Source organism: Orbicella franksi, chromosome 1 (assembly GCF_964199315.1).
Source record: "Orbicella franksi chromosome 1, jaOrbFran1.1, whole genome shotgun sequence".
Taxonomy (NCBI): domain Eukaryota; kingdom Metazoa; phylum Cnidaria; class Anthozoa; order Scleractinia; family Merulinidae; genus Orbicella; species Orbicella franksi.
The window spans coordinates 10,325,769-10,346,628 of NC_138145.1; the positions used below are offsets into that span (position 1 = coordinate 10,325,769).

Sequence of the window (20,860 nt, forward strand, 5' to 3'; positions counted from 1 at the left end):
ACCTCGTTATTGTGTGCTTCTTTGACGGCATTTTTCTAGATTTCTAGGCACTTGATGGCTAATCAGTGACATCATGTTAAATAGGGTTGACAAGCCTACACTTAGTACGGTTCGTGACATTTGTACATTTGCCGTTCTCTGTTCGGTCAGTCGACCTTTTGTTACCTCACTTGTGTTTATGAAGGGCACTTCATGTTGTGTTATAAAGAGGAATTTTAGGTAGAGTTGAACCGTAAGACCATGCTATAGCAAAATCTCTAGAGGTCATAGGTTTTCATCTGCATGTCGCTTCGTCGAGTTTGACACCCCTGTAATTTGCCATGTGTTGATGCCTTTTTTAGGGTCATTTACACTGCCAGATATGTTTTGAAGTCTCCAAGTGTTTGCTTTCGAGGGACAAAATATGAAATTTACCGTGAAAATTTTGCTTACTTGCATTCTATATTGTGACACCGGGCCGGCTGTGATTAGAACTGTTTGGAAGTATCGTGAGTAGATTCTTATCAGACTTATCACGGATATTATATTATTTGTCCTTGCTCGTTTTTCTTCTGAGACGCCGTAGCTTTGCTTCGAGAAAGCTATACGTTTCTCCAGAAACATTCTTTTGTTTCTTGCAGCTATCTGATCGAGCTTATGTTTCTCGAGCTCGATGTATAGGTTTCTTCGGTCGTTCTGGCACCACGTGATTCAAATGTAGCTGTTTGCGCACAATAAAAAGGCAAAACACTAACCCCACCCCTACAGGAATTATTTTGTTGGCTGCACTGGAAATCTACGAGACGCTTTACGGACAAACTAGCCGATTCGTTGCAGCTGGGTTACTAGTAACTATCTCGAAAAGACCGACGCTACATCCTAACTCGAAAATCCAACTCGAAATCCTACCTCGAAAATCCAACTCGAAATCCTAACTCGAAAATCCAACTCGAAGTCCTAACTCGAAAATCCAACTCGAAATCGAACTCGAAATCCTAACTCGGAAGTTAGTTTGTCTCTGGTTCCACACCAGATGTACCAGTTGAACCAAGAGACTACACTGCAAACTTCGGATTGAACTCCATTAGATAAGATGCCCCAAAGATTTGAAACAGTTTACCAGACAAAATACCGTAGGCAACAAACATAAGAACTTTGTAAAAACAAATTAGAAACAGGGCTTTTGTTAAATAACCAACTTTAGCTAGTACATTGAATATATATAAATAATTCAACCAGAATTTTTTTCCATTTCAATTGAATTTCATTTTACATTTTGAACTGTTCAGTTGATGTGTATTCATGTTTCTTTATTTGAAATAATCTTTCGCTTCTTAGTTTACACGGAAAATTACCTTTCTGAAACGCTGTAACCGTAGAAAATTCATATGCATATATCCTTCTCTAGTGTCATGTCCTGTCATGATCTACGTTGGTTCCCCGAGAAAAGAGTGCCTTCGGGGGAGGAGCACCAGCTCCTTTCGCGAACAACGGCTGGCAATCGAACCTTCTCATGACCATATTTCACGGAAAACGAAATCGTCATGTTGCGTTTTGCCCATTTTAAGGACTTAAGTGGTTATTGAGCAGATCACGCCTAATAAGGGAAACAAACACAAATCCGGGGTCATTTCGCAATTTACCCACAAGCCTTTACCACCTCCACCCGAGTAATCTACGACGGTTCCCTTCCCAGTCACTCGATAAGGCGCGAAATTTCATAGCATGCACCAATATTGACACATGACTAATTCCTTAACCTTTAGGCGTAATTTGCGCTCGCTCACGAGAGAAAGCGAGCACTTAAGTTTTAGTCTCTATCACTTCCAGTTCCATTCCTGAAATATTGTTCAGACAACATACAGTTCTTTTGAGAGAAGTAAGACTTTTTTAATAGCAACTTGCAAAGGCACCAGGTGCACTGCAGCTAGCTCTCAATTTATCACCTCGTCTAGGAGGCACTTTGATATTGTATGGACAAAATTTACACTTAGCTACCAACTATCTTTTATTTATAGTACATTCGTTTCTTGAATAAGAGCGTTAAATATTTGGTTTATGTTTTGGGCAATATATTACAACGTTTCGATGGCAGGCTTTGTAACAGAACACGAGCCAGTCCTGTTCTGCGTCAAAACCAAGAGCCAAGTCGAACCAAGTTACTCTATGCGTTTTGGACTATAAACTTACTGAAATTACAAGACTAGCAATTCAAATGTTAATGGTCAGTTTAGAACTTGCCATGATTTACAAGTTAACAGCCTGTTTAACCTCCCACCCCTATCTCCAGCCCTATAGGCGAACCGCCATCTCACGATCGAAAAATAAAAGTCGCTTTGAATTCTAAATTCAAACGTTTTTAAGCTTTTTTTCTTGGCCGCCGTCAAAATAAGAATTGTTTAAAACCAACATTTCAGAACTTCTCTCATGTTCACAGCCACTAAGTGGGTGATTTTTTCGTTAGGTTACAACGTAAACAGCAGCGGTTCCTTCTCAGTTGTCCTGGTGATGTTCGGTTTTGGTCTGGAGGACTGTAAACTGACTGACTGACGTAACTGTTGCGCGCGGGATGCTGTGATAAATGCTGATGGCATGGATATTTAAATTCTTTATAATCTACAAAAAAGGAATGACAATTAGGCAATGAAAAAGTTCAGTATCTAAGAGCTATAACGTGGTCGGCAATTCTGTATAGATTAACTAACGATTTCGAAACATGCAAACGTGTATGCGTGTCCCGTATACAGAACACGGATGAATACAGAAATATCCACTAAGTCAAGAGGAAAACAAACCACCAGCTTGTCCTTTTCCTAAAAATACCACCGAAATTCTTACAACGTTTTATCATACATTTTCTAAAACAAATCTATTATTTAGTTATGAGGTTTGTCCTTAGATGCACACGAGTTAAAGCCAGTGACCATCTTACTAAGATTTGTCTGCATGCGAGCAAAGTGGCCCATCAGGCCAGAGGTTATCCCGGTTTAGCATGAAGTGACTGGGAGTATATCTACTCCCCTCTGGATGGGATGCAGGTTACCCCACAGGAATTAAGTTAGCCGGTACCCATTTATACACCTGGGTGGAGAGAAGCACTGTGAGAGTAAAGTGTCTTGCCCAAGAACACAACGCAATACCCCCGAACACGGACCGCTCGATCCGGAGACGAGCGCACTAACCATGAGGCCACCACGACTCCCGCGGAGAAAAGCGAGCAATTTTAGTTTCTCGCTCAAGTTTGCTTACCTAGGATCCCCTCCAAGGATCAAAAGCTAGCAGAGCTCGGCGTTCTTGGACTTGCAGAGAACAGTGGCGTACCGTACTTTTTCTGTCTCGCGCGCGAGTTTTGAAACCACACTTGCGTGACTCTCTTGCTAAGACCGGTTAGCTGGGCGATTCGTTCCAGGTCCTGCCCGTCGGGATTGGAGTCGATGTTGAAGTTAGCCTGTAGGATTTGAAGTTGTTCCTCGGTGAATGTGGTGCGCACTCGTTTGGTTTTATGGCACTTCAGAATTCCTCCGCTTGAGGGTGAGTCTTCGCTATCAGCATCTAATCAAAGAACAAAGACCAATATGACTTTCAACTTCACAGCCAAATTGTATAAGTAAGCCAAGATCCGGTCCGTTTTCCTCCTGGGGTAGAACGCGAGTCTTTTTATGTCCAAGCTAGCAAGATTAACAAGTCGACCTTTCGCTCAATCCAACTGACCCCGGCACAGCCGGGAGACGCATTTCTCGCCGGCAGCTAAAGTCGAGGATTTCGCTCCAGTCGCAAGACCACAGTCAGCGCAAATTGCAGTCAACGCCACCTAATGAAACTCTCAATAAACAAACCTAGCTGCGATTTCCAATCACAGTGGATGCAGTTTTGTTTTTGTGGTTTAATGTTTACTGTTGGAAAACACTACCCGTCCTTTGAACAACAGTCGAAGGAACGACAATCTCGGCATATTCACAGTTATGGAACACTGCATTTTAAAAGCACCCATCGCAACTAAGGGTGAAGAGTTTATCTTGATTAGGCAGAAGAATGCATTAACCAAGGGCACAAGCCCTTAATATCAGTACAATAAACTCTCAAGATGACGGGGCCATATATAAATAGTGCTTGGGGCCATGATCATGCACATAGAGGGATTGACTACAGTTTGTGGTGACAATATACCGTCAACTTTTCAAGTTTATTTTGCTTAGACTGTAAGATTTCTCCAATCATAGCAAAAGACAACATTTTACTGCTTTCCAAAGTGGGAGTAAAGCTGAAACTGAACAAACGTGCAGGTCAATCACCTTGTATCATGTCCTCAATCCCTCCATCACTTTGAGTGCAGAACGAAAGGGTCACTGAAGAGGACAAAGAAAGATTCGAGAGTAAGCTACTGCGCAGCACCACTAGAGTGGTTTTCACTTGGGCGTTGTAAAACCAAAACCAAAGCAGTCACTCTGGCCAATCACAAATTACACAGTTAACCCAATGAAGCAATCAAAACGCAAAGCAAATGACATTTCCGCTTCAGACGGATAGAACGTGTTGGTCGATCTAAATTCAGTCAGACGAACTCGGTTGAGTCAAACGTCGAACTTATCACGAACTTAATTCGCTCAATTTAGTTCGTCTCATGTGAAGTTCGACGTTTGACCTGGGCCTTCAGCCAGCGTGGAAATCCCGGCAGAACCAAAGTAAATGCGAAAGATCAATAGAGCGCTTTGCTGTTTGAGGTTACATAACTGCTGTTAAATATAAAAATGTTATGGGTTATAAGTTAAAAATAAACACCACTTATGTTAAGCGGATCGTAAACTTCATAACACTGTTAATTTTGAGGCTACATATATTTTATGACAGTTGTTGAATACTGTTTAGAAAATTTAGGGAATACGTTTTGGCATAAAAAGTAATTAGGAAATAAGCCTTGCTCTGTAATACCTTCATAATTATTAAACCCGAGTTATTAGCGGACATTCGGATATTATTTTAATGTTTTAAACCAAACTTCACAGTTCAAAACGCATACTTGCGCACGCTGATTTTGAAACAATTTTACCACTGGAACGATCAAAACCCTTGATTGTACGATTTTTCGCGAAATTTCTAGTTTCGTGCGTGTTTTTGCGCTACGGTAACATGCGTTATGCGTCTTGCCTTCCTGTTCTTTCACGGTTTTGACGTACACAGATCCTACCCGCCAGCTGCCTTGTGCAAGCTTTGTGTGCCGTTAAAGAGGCCGCAAGTTCCATTAATTATAAATGTACGTTAATTACCGAAACTGAGAATCGGCACAATAAGACTTCAATTTCACACCTCCGAAAAGGTCTTCTTCATACCGTTCTTCTAAAATACGCTTTTGTAATGTAAAGACCGACCTGCCGCCAACTCCAGATACGCGTAGTTTTGATTGTCAATAAGCTTTGTTAATCGCAAAAGCTAAAATCGTTTTTTTTTTTAAAAAAATAAAAATAAAAATAAAAAATAAATTTACGCAAGGCTACAGTATTTATTTTCGGGCTAACAATTTGCACCGACTGTTAACATAGAATAAACGAACACACTTACATAAATGAGTAAACAAATGACGTTTCTCTACAGACAGAATCATAAACTTCAGACCAGTTAAAAACGACTAATTGCGCAGACGATTGAAAGAGCCTGTTTGGAAGCAATACCATTTTATACAGTGACAGAAACGCGAATGCGCCTTTTGATCAAGCAAACTTTTCAAGACGCCTCCCGATTATCTGTTTTGTAAAATGGCAAAACTTTGACGAGGTGTAGGGTAGGTCAAGGTGTATACCACAAAAGTGTCGGAATTGTTAACAAATTGAGCTTTAAGCTTCAAGTAGAACTGAGGGCACGCGTTTTGATTTAAGCGAAATGAATATCAGTGTAAACCGGCTTTTATAGTATTTATTTATTTTTTCACAAAAACCCAGTCTTTCTTTATACTTAAAAAGAAGTGACTGTGTTCTTTTTTATGTTCTTTTTTGTTGAAGCAAAATTTGACGGAGTAAGCAGAATGAAAAAAGTATCGTACAACTCAATAGTACAGTGATCCTGTTGTGGTCTTTTTTTCTTCGAAAAGGAGCCGATTATGGTAGACATACATTTGGTACAAAGCACAAAACAAACTCACCTTCTTGCGAAGAGTTGTCGGATGGGAAGACTTCCAGACTCTCCATGTAGTGTAATTTACAGAGAACGTGTCCTTCCTTGAGCGCGAACTCCTCGCCGGTGGAAAGTTGCCGTTTGCACGCGTCGCACGCGAAACACGCGAGGTGGTACACGCTGCTTCGCGCGCGCCTCACCCAATCGTTGGCGTGGATACTTCGTCCGCATCGAGCACATTTCGTGCCGAACTGTCTGTAGTTGAAATAATAACAAAGATCAATGTAATCCTCGATAAGGCCGCGTGTTCGTACAAAAAGGGGGGAGGTAAGGGTGGGATAAAGCTATGTTATGGCGCGTAAAACATGTTGTTTCTGCACTGTTGTATAGCAAAGAAGGTTTACTATTCTGATTGTACTGGAGTTGACATATGAATGGTGTCTGTTGGCGGTCAGACAATGGACAACAGTCTCAATTAGCTTACTTTTCAACGAAGCGTGTATCATGCAGAGACGGTTCTGGAGAGAGGGATTCTCGGCAATTCGAACATAAGTGGCCGAGTAAATACAAGAGAAAGCAATAACAACAAGAACGAAAACACAAGCGGTGGAAACTACACACAAACTTGAGGTACATCACTAGAATATTAATTGCAGTTATTAAAGAAAGTCATAACGAGGCCGAATGGAACTCGTTCTTTTCCTTCACATTCATCACTAGGGGATTCAGCTGCCCACGAAAACTATTGCGATTAGTTTCAGTGAACTTTTTTCATTTCCAGACCACGATTTTCTTCGTAAGATGCACTGAAACCTCCAGAATTACGAACAACACCATGGATATCTTTTCCTTCAATTTCTGAATACAGCGTAACCACGGGGTTCGCTTTCAACCGTGCCTTTGATGTCTGAAGCGCAATCTCTTTATCGTAATAGGTGTTTTGTTTTGTTCTACTTTTATCATTACTTTTTCTTAATATTCACGGCTGAAATTATTAACTTTAAAACTACTAGGCAACAGGTAAAAGAAATTATCGCTTCTGGCAACACACCCGACCAACCGAGTTTTGGGTTAATGTTTCCAAACGGAACCAAAACCATATGTACCAAATGGCACCAAGGTGATCGCATGTCTACAAAAAAGAGTTCTTAAACTGTTTCTTGTGTGCTGGACAAAAATATAGATAGAACACTCTCTCAATTTTCAATACTCCGAAGGGATCTCTTCATTTCCATTTGGAACAAAAACTTCCAAGAAATGCGATCTTCGAATATCTTGTGTTTTCGCTGCAATGATTAAGTCGTACCACTTTCAAACACAAATAAGGTCACTGGTAGAAGGTACGAAAAATAATTTGCAGGTTTGCATTTTAAACGCAGTTCGCTATGTTTACATTCACACGTACTAGGCAGGTGGTTTTTTTTTTTTTTTCTTTAGCTCTAACTATCGTCGCAGGGCCAGGAAATTCAAAGAACGCAAATTTATACAATCTGCCGAGTACCTACCAGTTTAGGCTTGCGACGAAGGGAAAAACTATATAGATATATACATTTGCATGCGCGTATTATAAAACGCACGCAAAATCCGCGAAAACTCCGATTTTTAATATTGCTCGTGAAACCTATAAAACGGATCAAACACATTACTCATGCAAGCACTTTGTCTTTTGGGCAGTCGCTCCGACGACAATAAAGCGACGGCTTTTGAGCCACAAAAAGTAAGAATCCCTTAATTCTGCGCACTCCTAGGGCTTCCGTTTTATCACCGCCAAAGTTTCCCAAAGAAAAAGCTAAGGAGAGCGCGTTTCGAATGCTATTTGTAGCAGTCAAAACTGCTATTGTTAGAGATGCCGTGCTTGGGGATTACGGAATAATCTGGTAGTTACATAAAAGACCACAGTTGTGGTATAGTTAATGTAATGTCCCGCGGAGTTTTATTTAACTTAGCACTAAAAAACCAGGAGAGTACATTGGGATCGCATTTCATTGTTTAACGGTTCAACAGGCTCTTGGCGAAAGCGTCTAAAAATTAAACACCAGAATGCAAATAAAACGTTCCAATTCAATAAAAGTATACGGAGGGTTTTCTAATCGAAACTAATCTTTAAAATTCGCCTCATACTGTTATATCACAAACCGACGCCAGCGTTTCTCTGTTCTGATGGTGAACAGGAAATTCGGTTAGGTCAGGAAAACTACGAAATTTGCACATTAATGGTGCGCGAAACACTAGAGTACAAATTAGGATAGCAAAAGTAATTCTCACTCCCTTCCTAATGGAAACAGAAACTTAACAAAAACCTAAAGAAACCTGCAAATGTCTCAAAACACGATGAACGTAAATTAACGTTCACCCTGAGGCAAATTGTGACCAGAGAAAGTAATTAGAATAAAAGACCAACAAATATCATTTTTTTACCAACCGCTTTATACCTTGGCTGGTTTAAACACCACTGCGATAAACACGAATGATAAAATACCCCAAGCTTAACCCATCGCTACTTCAAATTAAATCTCCGCGATTGTTTATTTATTTTTTTCCATTCTTTTTTTCATGGTTGTCGCGTGGAAGCGATCGGTAAACATGTTGTTCACGACTGTAAGAGGTTCGCAGTAAGTGAAATTCAAAGACTAAACACAAACTCTTGCAAAGGTACCACAATCAATGAACACGCAAATAAACAAACCTCGCGTAGTCGGTTTTGCAGTAAATTTTGTCTTCTTTGGTATAACACGTTGCTTCCTTGCCGAGTTCCAGTCCACATATACAGCATTTCAGACAACCCGTGTGCCAAGCTTTGCCGCTGACTTTAACCAGGTATCTATCCATAATTCTGCCTTTGCAACCTGCGCATTTCTCACCGTGTACCTGGAAACACGAAAAACACACGTTAACGTCAATCGAATCAACCATCCCTCCGTTGTAGCGAGCGAGTTCTTCCTAATCAGTGTAAACGTGTCCTCGAAATCTGCCCTCAGGGCTTTCGACTGAAAAAATAAATAAATAAATAAATAAAAATATATTTATTTGGGGACGGAGAGAGCTTTTAACTTCCTCAGGAACTCCAAAGTTGCCCAGGGGATTCTTGAAATCGACATCCCACTGTGTTCGTTTCAGCCCATCATGCAAGCAAGACGCAACTTTTGTCCAGGAAGGTAAACAAATAATTCCCCACACAACAGCTTCTCGAGCACACATGAAACTCGCAATCAACCATGTTACAGTAATAAATACTAGCGCAAACATCCGAAGCGTTGACTCACCGAAGACTGCTCGCCAACTTCGCGAGTAAAATTCGCCGCAGACTTCTCCTCGCAAGCAGTGGTCATCTGGCGAGAGGTTGACAAGGTTAGGACGAAGACAGTGCGGCAAGGGCTGTTTAAAGTATTTAGAGCGACTTTGGGCCTGACCAAAAACCACCCGCTATATACTCAAAGTTGTTCGAACTCTCGCAGGTTACAAATAGGCCAATATAACATGACATGATAATTAGGGTGCTCTGTGGCATGATTGGACGAACTACCTAGGTGGGCGGGGCACAAGTCCTCAGGGAAATCGATATGACACACAAAATGTTGCTTCCCTTTGTGTTGCATTCATCAATGAAAGTTGTTTTGAAATGGACAAATATTGCTAAAGTGATGCTCGCTTTAAATTCAGGGCCTCAGCTTGTCTGTCCCAAACTAGGACAGGCTACGCAAGGAACCCCAGTTTAACTTTTATTTCGATGTAAATGCGGTCAACACTAAATAATCCCTTCTTAAGCGTGCAATTTTAGACATCTTTTAAGACACTCCGTGCTTTGTTTACAAAATTCACATACGAGCTATCCGCATGAGTGGCAGACCGCGTTAAAAGTGTTTAAGTCGAGCACAATACTCCAACACCCATTTTGGCGTTCACTTTTTACCGCTCAAAACGCGGTAAAGTTAAAAACAACGCCGGATGTCTGTTTAGAGCCACACACACCATAATCAAATGACAAAACGAGAAATAAATTCACAGTGCTGAAGGTTACCTACAATGACAGGTTATTTCTTTTATAAACGCCGTCAATATTTCAAATGGAACTACAGCTGTATGGTGTAAACCACGAATCCTAAAAGCACCTTATTTTGGACAAAACAAAATTTTGGTCAACCAGAGTTAAAAGCCACGCACGAATTTTCGCGCTTCTTCTTTCAACTAGAGCTTCCTGAAGCTGGCCTCCTGAAACACAGGCTGCCATTTAAGGTTTAAAGTTAACGGCAATTTAACTTATACAGCGGTTTTAAAAAGCGAAACACCTCTACCACGCAGTTGGTTTTTGACGAACGATTCGTAAACGGATTAGCCGATTCACTTCGAAATGCGAGGGACAAGTGCAAACGGTAGGCTGTCGATTGAACTATAGACTGGTGATATCACAAATCAGTTCTTAAACTGAACCAAAGAAAATATCGAAGAACGATATGCAATATGACAACTTCAAGGACACATTATTCCAAGCATTTAACGTCAGACAAACATTTCGAGTGAGTATGTGCTTCCTCGCAAGACTGCAGCCTTTTTCACCATTGTAATACTGACAGGAAAGGTGAAATAAAAGATTGAAAAAAATTTTTTCGAGACCGGATGGCTCAATTTTAATTATACCCTTATTGCTGACAGTTCGCTCTAACGCAACAATTAAGTAGATTTACTTAACTTTTGTTTTGCAAAAGAAGCGATTTCTGGCATTTTGTAACACCAGAGAGGCATGAAAAATCATTTTAAAAATTTGCATTCAAAGTTATTCTTTATAAACGTTAATAACAAAAGCAACGAATTTCTGGAATATTTTTCTCTTAAATATAACGCGTGGGCTGAGTAACGTGCTCTGAAACAAAAAAAAATGCCAGTGTAACGGCACCGTACTGCCCAAAATAAAACTACGATTATACATAAACCAAAAAGTTAACAACTTAAGATAGCGGACTTGATTAACGTTAAGTCTAGACACATTTAAGTTGGAAGCATTGCTTAATAATCAACTAGAACTATGGTTTTAATGCTTTACGCTTTGGGTTAAGGAAGCGCAGGTTTTTAGAAACATGATCTATAAAAGCGATGGTGTTCGTTTCAAGACATCTTCCCATTTTTGCGAGATCACAAGAAAATTTCAGGGTGAGCAGGTGTCAATTGGGTCTTAATTTGTTTCGCCACCGGATATAACGGTATTTAAAGCGCGGTTTTATTTTTGGGGGCAATTGTTTCCACTGAAAAGGCTTCTGGTAATGAATAATTGATAAGACCTGGATTGAATCCGTGTTGTGAGACAATAAAAGAAGTAGGAAGCAAGAACTGGCTAGTGGAAGCGAGTGGAGCAAATAAAGTCATGGCAGAGAAAAACAGCAACACCAGAAGAGAGCATTAGACAATCTAAAAAACAGATGATTTAAAAACGTCGACCAAATCAAAGATCAGAAGTAATTCTAAGAACCAAAACAACATTGAAAATATTGGCAATACCAAGAGAGCTTCAGTTAACATGTAACAGTGATAAAAGAAACGCTTCTTGTACTTTTGGTGATTTGAATCGCAAGAAAAATTTAAGAGATTCAAACACGATAATTTTAACAATAAAGATATTCTTGACTTAAAACAGCCAATGCTTTAGCGAGTAAAAACAGTTCAAATAACAACCTTTGAGTACTCTGAAAACAAAAGAAACAAATCGAGATAGATTTCAATGCTTCAAAATTTATGACAGAAGTTAAGGCCACAGGGCTAAGCAAATGCTAGCGAACGGGGTAAACTTTTACAGAAAAATCGATGGACAATTGTAAAAGCTCAAAATAAAGCAGGACCAAACATGATTTCACAGAAAGATTTGTAACAAAAAAAAAAAAAAGATTAAAAAAACAGTCAGACATGACGAGCAGATGTTAAACTGAAACTAGAAAAGATTTAGCATTCTTATTCCAAACTAAATAGGTGAGTTTTAATTTCATCAAAATCAATTCCCACTGATTAGACGTTAATTCGAACCGAAGCATCATTGAGCCGTTTAAAATGGAACTACAGATTTCGACCCAAATTGTTACGTAAGTTCAGTTTAAGTATAAAACAAATAAACACTTGACAAGTAATCTGAGAATTAATCGTGTCGAAGAGCTTTTTTTTTTCCTTGCAACGTTCAGCAATCTAAAAATTTACAAAAATGGCAAATGATGTTATTTCAAATCTATTCAGGATAATTTCACGCTCTGCACGTGCCAGTTAAAAAAAGCATGCAGGTGTACCTAAAACCCGAGTAGAATATCGACGAGGTTTTAACTTGTGTTTGTGTTATGCCATAGATATATTCTATAGACGACCAATTATAAATTGCTCTCAATCAATGCAATCAAATTATAAAACGCATGATGACTGAAGTAATCCACGCACCGGTGGAACAACAAATGAAGCTGTAAAAAGTCAGAGGTAACAATAATAATATCAAAGCAAAACGAAGTAAATTGAAGCGATCATTCCTTACATGAACCAACGCAGTTGTCAAAACACGAATTTTCCTTTCGGTTTCAAAGATTAAACAAGCAGAAAAAGGCTGTATGAAGCGTATTACTTCTAAAGCAACCAAGGGCTTAACTATAGAGAACTTATATTAGTTACATTTACCACTATTGTGCTGCAAGGACAAATGCATACTACACGAAACAAATACCTGAGTGAGAACAAGCGACGCGTGCCAGAGAAAACCGAACAGCGCCTACAATACTTAGAATTCTCTCGTCAAAGAAAGGCTTCCCTCAATAAACTGTACAATAAGTTAATAACTTGCTATGTTAAGTCAATTTGACCCCTGTCTGTAAAAGCTGCAACGACTTCTGGTGCAGAAGAACTTTGTAAACACCAACAACGAAGTGTCTAACATATCAAAACACTCGTGAGATAAAGACGGGATTTTTTTACAATTTTGGTCTCGTTTGCCGAGTATACTGTGCATAACAACGACCTGTTCGTATTTAAACCAAAATATTCGACTTAATTTTAAGTTATGTGCTTTAAAACTGATACTAGCAGCGCGAAAAAATCGAACGTTCCCAGGGAAACTCCGCCATTACAAGACGATCAAAGTTTCAAACCAAACTTTGCTTGGCCGAGAATAACACTTTTGCGCGCAAAGGTCTACTCAAACAGGCATAACGTTAAAGAAAATAAGGTTACCTGGAAACATTTCATCCTTTTACACTCCTCTTTGACACAGAGTATAGACATATTTCAAGGCAAACTCTCCCGCTGATTCAAACGCACGCAGTGACTCGATCTTGTAATGCGGACAGACCAACGCCTGCAAACTACAAGGTGAAAATCTTAGGCCGAGGCGCGGGCGCATTACCTTAAGCGGGCGGCAAAATAAACTCAAAGATTGGCGCTATGACCAGAACCGAACAAAGGCGGTACCAACAAGAAAAACAGCGAAAAAGAGAAAATAACGCGTCGGTACAAAGACGACCCGCTGCTGCGCCATACACCTGGGAAACTACCGCGATTTATAAAATTCCTAAAACACAACTTTTTTTTCCTCTGGCTATAGTTAAATCATGAGTTAAGTCCCTTAATTTACTGATTGCTTTCTCACTGCTTTGCCATTACTGCGCAATAAACTTTTAAGAGCGAAGAAACAATTTTTTTTTTTACATGTGGCGGTATTCATAACGGAAAGAAGACCGAACGAAAACACGGATAGCAACGCCGCGGCGAATGTAATTATGCGACTTTTTTCCCGTTAACAAAAATAAATTGTAAGCTGTAAGGTTTCTAAGTACTTCCATCGAAGAAAATATACAGACAAACAAACAAACAAACAGCATCATCACGGAGAAAACAGCGTTTCATTCATCGAACTTCCACTTGACAGGAAATATGGGACAACTTTTCCATTTTTCGTCCTTATTTTCACGCCGGGGAGACAAACGCCGCAAAGATGTTGCTGACACCCATAGCAAGACAACTACAGAAAGCGTATCGCGTATGTTTGCGTGGAAGTCCAATTCTTTGTAAAGACAGTCTCGCCCAAAAGGAAGGCCGGCGGAAACTTAAAGTCGTGCAGTTTCACGGCAGGGAACATTTTAAGAAGTTTTGATCAGAACCTTATCAAGAGGTTTATGAGCACAAGAGTGAGTAGGTTGGTTGGGAGGCAAAACAGCGCGGTTTACTGCTAAATGTAAAGGATTACGTTTACACAAAGTAAGTGTTGGCGACTGTACGCCCTTCGTCGCTTTGTGCAAAAGCCGGCGTATCTCGGATCAGTAGCCTCGACCATCCCGTTTGATCGTGCAGTGTTTCTTTGATTTCGTCCAAGTCTAACTGTAAAAATCGTTTAACATGCATTCATTTGACAAAAAAAAATATGTCAGATTTAAAAATCGATTTTTCTTTCATATCGCTTTTATTCGTCTCTTTTCGAAACACCAGCATGAATTAAGACATTCAGGACCATTCAGACCCCTCATCACATCACGGAATGTTTGAACGCCGCGGAGTTTGTTTACCATGTACACGACATTATCGGCACCTGCAGATGCGAGTATAGTGGAACTCCGTCATTACCACAGCCTTTGGCCCATAAGAATATGGTCGTTTTAAAGAAGTGGTCACATTAAAGGACAATTGCTCACTAAGATTTTTCCTTGGACCAAAAGAGTGGCCGTAATAAAGGAATAGTCGTATTAACAGGGGAACAGAAAGGCGCGATTTCACCGCTGTGGTCAAAAAACTGAAAATATGAACTTGCAAACAGACTTGCGTGGGGTAGCCAAGTACACTCTCATGTTTATTCGGAAGAGCAAGTTGCAAAAGTCATTTGAATGTTTCTGGTCGGATAAATTGGGCGCTCTCCGCATGTGTGAGAATTTGATCAAGATCAACGTGAACGAAATTCATCGCAAGAAGAAGAAGAAGAGGATACATTATTTATGTGTCAGTTGAAGATCTAGCTCCTAAGTGACAAGGAGCTAATTTGGGACACAGTATATTAAAAATGGAAATTCAAAATATACACAATAAGTATTACCTAAAAATATACTAAGTCAACTTAAACGTGCACGTACTTTTGCATCCTGGCCAAGGAAGTTACAATCAGACACAAGTTGAAACGATCAAAGAACGAAAGAAAGAAAGAAAGAAAGAAACGCTTCTCGACATTGTTGGTTCTCATACTATTTTACACGTGCGTAGCCGAATACAGAAAACAATAGAAGGTGTAGCTGGCGGGAATCCGCGCGCGAGTGCTCACGGTGGCAAAGTGCGCGCGGGAATTTTCACGAACGGAGTCACAAACAGATAAAAGCCGCGAGAGAAAATTCCTTCCACCGCTGAAACAAAGCACTGATAGGTGAAATCGCGCCAGCTGCGCAGCCGGAACAACAGGGAAAAAAGTATTGAAGAATTTCCGAATCTTGTTATCCAATCAGAACCAGACCGAAAATTACAAAGGTCTCGTCCACACTACGGCGGAGGAATTTGAAAACGGAGGTTTCACTCTGAAAACGCATTAAATGTTTTCCGTCCACACTACGCCGGAAGAATCTAAATACGCAGCAATCACCGGCCATTTTGGATATGTGTTTGAGGAAAACTCGGTCGGGGAAATCACTTGATTATCGCGACGCAATCGTTTTCGAAAAGCTCCGTTTTCAAAATGTTGTCCATCCACACAAAATCGGAAAGCCGGCAGTTTTCAGATTCCCCCAGTTTGAAGAGCGTTTTCGAAAAGTTCCATTTCGTGACGGATCAGTGTGGATGGTAGGCCTAATTGGAGAAATAAAGCTGCGTTTTTAAATTTCTCCGGTGCAGTGTGGACGCTACCAAAAACTACTGCGTCAACACCAATCGGACCGAGTGTTTGTCTCGAAAATAAGTACATAAAGAAGCACGGTCACCCAGGCTAGTACAAGTCGAACCTTATTCTCATTGTAGACTAAACAGTGTATTAAAGACACCACTAAGCAAATCAAGCGATGTCTACTTCTCATTGACACAGGAAGAAAATTTCAGAGATTTCCCTACTTCATCCAAAAGAATGAAAGAAGCCAGTTGCAAAGCAAAATATGCATTATTAAAATACATATGTTACTACAAGGTCACATACAAACAAACTGTTGGCCTTTCTTCATTTCATGATGCAGCTTTTGCTGTTAAGAAAAGTATGACCACAAAAGTAGGCTACATGTACGAGTAGCCTCTCTTTCGCAAAATCCTTCGTGATTGACGCGAAAGAAAACCGTTAGAAAAAAATGGCCGAGCGAAATCCTGGGGGCGAGAAGGGAGAAGTCCTTTCACGCGTGTCTCATCCCCAGGATTTCACGCGGCCATTTGTTCCTCACAGTTCATTTACGGTCTCGCTCGACAGACTAAACGAAAGATGGACTACTAGTGGTCTACCACAAAAGAGTCATCTAAACTGAAAATAAGAAAATGGCATCATACATAATATAAAGAATGAGCACCAAGTTACAATGGGCGACAAAAGCAGTTGATACACTTATAGGAAATGACACTTTATGATGTTTAACACCTTTTAACTATGCCTTATTCTTCTATTTCAAATGCATCAAGTGATAAGAAAAATTCAGTATTCTTCATCATCTACGGGTATATTACGAACTCGCAAAGTGACCAGCCCACAGATGAATTGAGAGCTCAGTTGGTAGAGCACTGCATCAGTATCACACAGGTCATGGGTTCGAATCCCGTCCAGGCCTGAATTTTTCTGGGGGGCTTTAATTTCACAACTGCTTAATTAAGTTGTGTGCATAACTGTGATGATCAATCATGTCTTCATATCTTTCTCCGCAGTTCAAATATATGATATTTCATATATTCAGTTGTATTCTTCATCATCTACGGGTATATCACGAACTCACATACTGACCAGCTCCCAGATGGCTTGATAGCTCAGTTCGTAGAGCACTGCACTGGTAGCGCACAGGTCATGGGCTCAAATCCCATTCAGGCCTAAATTTTATTTTTTTCAAGCTTTAATTTCTCAACTGCTTAAGTTGTGTGCATAACTGCAATGATCAATCGTGTCATCATATCTTTCTCCGCAGTTCAAATATATGATATTTCATATATTCAGAAATGGCAGTGGTAACAGTGAAAAGTAACAGTGTTGGGGAGATAAAGGTTATCTGAAATTAAGATTTGATTCTTAATTTGCTTTGGCATGCCATCTTGAGAAAGTACATGGGTGTGGGGCATGGGGTGGGGGATATAACAGATAAGAGGGTTTAATAATTAAGCTCTGATATCTTTAATCTCCCCCCCCCCCCCCCGAAACTGTGTTCTAGTGTAAGGGTCAGGGGGTGGTTAAAGAGTGAGGTTTACAAGTGAGGTGGCTTGATAGAATTTGCTGTTGTAAGTTATGTCAGAAATGTTTCTTCAGTTACGTATTGGGAACTTATTGCCAATATTGGTCTTTAAGGTAAGAAACTCTCAACTTCTTGATTTTGATCTTATTGCCTGGCCTTGTAGCAGTTTATAAGGGTTTTTCTTTTATTCAAGGCTACAAACCAAAGGGGCACTAATGGGTCTGAACTTGAAAATAATATTTTCAAGTTCAGACCTTATTATGTCATAGGAATATTTGAGCATGATGTAATGAAAAGGGAGCCTTCACAATCAATGTCTATCATAGTGTTACAACCTCCTGAGTTCAATAAAATGCCTTCCGTAATGTCTGAGTCTATTTTAGTACAGCAAGATGATTGAAAAAGCATGTGACTTGAAGAGTGAGGAGAAAACACTGTGTTTAACAACTAACTGTTGATAATTGGAGCCAAAATATTTCCATGAATGTGAATTTGCATGAAGCCAGGTTGAGCTTTCAATCAAGTTTCCCTAATAAACTATAATTCATTTGAAGAATGAAAGTTTGAATTGAGAAATGACATCAAATTTCCTTTTAATATTCACCTATTTTATCCATACGGGGAGGAAATCATTCAATACTCAAGATAGTATAAACTAAGACTGGCAAATAAAGAACACTTGGACTATAGCTCTGATTTGTGTGTGCGATGATGATATTTTACAAGTTGAAACAAACAATGAAGGAACCAATTTGGCAGTAGCCTTAACGAATCGTACATGTGCCGCACCTTTTAGGGGTTGAATTCAAGGTTACGTATTCCACTGACTGGTCAACATGTAAAGATTATCCATCAGGAAGGCCAAACTCTTACACAACAGACTTCCACTGGAAGAAGGGTTTGGACGAGTCCTGAAAGCTCTGTTTTAACTTTGTATTTTTTATGTATTTGATGAAGGCAAGAAATCTTTCTTCACTGCTAGTAAATAACTGAAATTGAAAGTTTTGGACCGCTATCCTAATGGTGTCAACTAAAACAATTAATGAACAACTAATAAGGCTGTGCCTTGTCACCATTTTCTAGTAGAAAACATGGGACCCACAGTTTGTGTTCTATATATGTACTCCATCAGGTGGATTAGAGCAGAATAACATGCTATCATCATTCCTTATCAATCAGAGGATTATTTAGGAGGTTACAACAGCATAGAAATGGTGGTTTTGTTTCTGTTATCCAACAGTATATTAAGCAGATTATTATCATAATACTTCTAAGGGTAATGAAACAAAAAGAACAAATAACATAAAGTATTGAATTAGTTACCATGAGAGAAAGGAGAGTTGAATGTAAACTTTAAAGGTTGCTCAGTACAATGCAGGGAGCGTCGTTTAAAAAAAAAACAATGTAGTCAGATTCATGCATTAATAAAATAGTGATAGAAGATTCTACAGCCTACTTTAGACAGTCCAACATTTTTATCTACCAACAAATGTTGAACAGCATGTAATATCATGAAGCCAGTAACTTTTGAAAGGGTATCACACGGTCACAGAGCATGTTCAGCAAAGAAAGAGACAATAATAGAAAATGTTCTATTGTAATCGAACCAATTGCGACTTACTGACTATATGGACATTATGCCTGGTTCTTCAACAGACTCAACAAGCCCCGTGTTCCCATCATACCTAATAATATTGGCCTGATAATTTGGACTCATATTTGCCTTGCCTATTCTAATATAATTAAGATTCTTCTTCCTTTCATGCACCCAAAGAGAAAATCAAAAGTACCAAAAATTTAGCACTGATTAATGTTTACTTTCCAGCAGACATTTTTTGCGCAAACCTTAAACTTCTCCTTCACGCCATTGGGGAACTTAAGTCAAATGTGTCAAAATATCCAGTCTACACTGTACATGAAATACTCATTTTTAATTTGAACCCTTCAGAATGAGATTTCTCTATCATTTTGTTGTTTAATTTTTGAGATTAACATTACAAATTTACGAAGCGTCTTGAAACGCGATATGAATAATTGGTAATTCGAATAATAGACTTCATTGCCTTTTATAAAATGTGTCATTGTATTCTATAAGATGTCTGGAACTTTCATGTGACTACATAAAACAAAAAGGAAACTAAAAATATCACTGTATTTCCTTATTCAAACACTAGATTACGGCATTTTTCTCGATATTAAATTGAGGCGTACGTGACAGAATTCAATTTTAAAATATTCGCTCTCTGTTCGAACGATGAAAATTGAAAACCTATCTATGCTAGTTTTAATAAAATATAATAATATCAACTTCTGTTTAGATTCTTTAAGGCTGAACGTGCTGATCAACGTTTTTTTCCAGCCCCCTATCTCGTGTGATTCAATAAATTAAAATTGAAAGAACGATCGAAGTGCACCGGATGGAAAATCACATAAAATCATTTGACTAGAACAGACTATAAAAGACTATAAAAATCAAAGTTTTCTCTGGCTTCAATACCTTTTAAGTTGTGTTACATGACATCTGAACCCGATCGTTTACTGATTTACAAACGAATTCGCCGACGAATCATATCACCCCGGTTTAGAAACCTCGGTTGCTGACTTGACAGCAGACAAAGGTATCGACTCTCTAAACAGCTGTCTGATCTTATAAGGCTTCACGACAATAATGTCACTTACCAGCAAAACCGCTTGCTCCCGATGTCGGCCCACCATGAAAATCTCTGCCCGAACTCCTCACATATAACTCTCAGGCTGCCAAAGGATCACGAACAAGTATGTTTGTGATCACTCGAGTTAAGTACGGAACAATAAACACGGTAGAATTCGGAGAACTTCCGCTCATGAATCCAATATCCAAAATGGCGGACTACTTTTATTTACTAGAACCCAGTCTCTGTCTGTTGGCTTTGTCAACAAAGACTGAGAATGAAAATCTCGACCTCTAGTCTACTCAGTTTCCCTGGTTTTCCTCGTTCATTTCTCTCAGCTGTGGGTCAATTTTTTTCCACGCTGTTCTTAGCTCAGATCTTTCTTATGTGTTCTCTCTACATTACTGGGGTAAGCAATTTACGAGCGTCAAAAAATTCGCCTGATTACAGGTTATTTCCTAGAAAAGCGCAGCTTGTGCACAGAGTAGAAGTAAAGTAAAATTTTATAATGCTTGTACAGGATGAAAGCTTGAAGGAGTTGGTTATGACCTTAACTTTCCATTCAAATTGACCACGAACATTCATTGAGCCCGCCATGTTCCATATGTAGTTAGTTATAAGTTAATACGCATCTTTTTTTTTTTTTTTTTTTTTTTTTTTTCTTGTTCTTGTTTTTTTTTTTTTAAGTGTAAGTGTTCTTGCTCGATAGTAAAAAAAGAAAGTCTGGGAAAAATACTTCTGATTTTGCCTAGACCTGCACTGTCACTAGAACTGACAAGTCACAACCTC

The 20,860-nt window shown here is 39.3% G+C and overlaps 1 protein-coding gene across 2 annotated transcripts; it reads right to left on the reverse strand.

Moving 5' to 3' along the window:
* Nucleotides 1–206: 206 nt before the first annotated feature.
* LOC145489291 (LIM/homeobox protein Awh-like) lies at nt 207–20,370 on the reverse strand. 2 transcript variants are annotated; one of them, XM_081468253.1, is made up of 7 exons: nt 20,100–20,370; nt 9,348–9,413; nt 8,771–8,952; nt 6,113–6,339; nt 4,272–4,325; nt 3,229–3,531; nt 207–2,595 (listed from the first exon to the last, which is right to left on the reverse strand). In XM_081468253.1, the coding sequence occupies exons 1-6, from the start codon at nt 20,133–20,135 to the stop codon at nt 3,248–3,250; spliced, it is 849 nt and encodes a 282-aa protein (XP_081324379.1). In that variant the 5' UTR covers nt 20,136–20,370; the 3' UTR covers nt 207–2,595; nt 3,229–3,247. The 2 variants fall into 2 exon arrangements, with proteins under 2 accessions (XP_081324379.1, XP_081324385.1); XM_081468259.1 differs by lacking the exon at nt 4,272–4,325.
* Nucleotides 20,371–20,860: the final 490 nt, after the last annotated feature.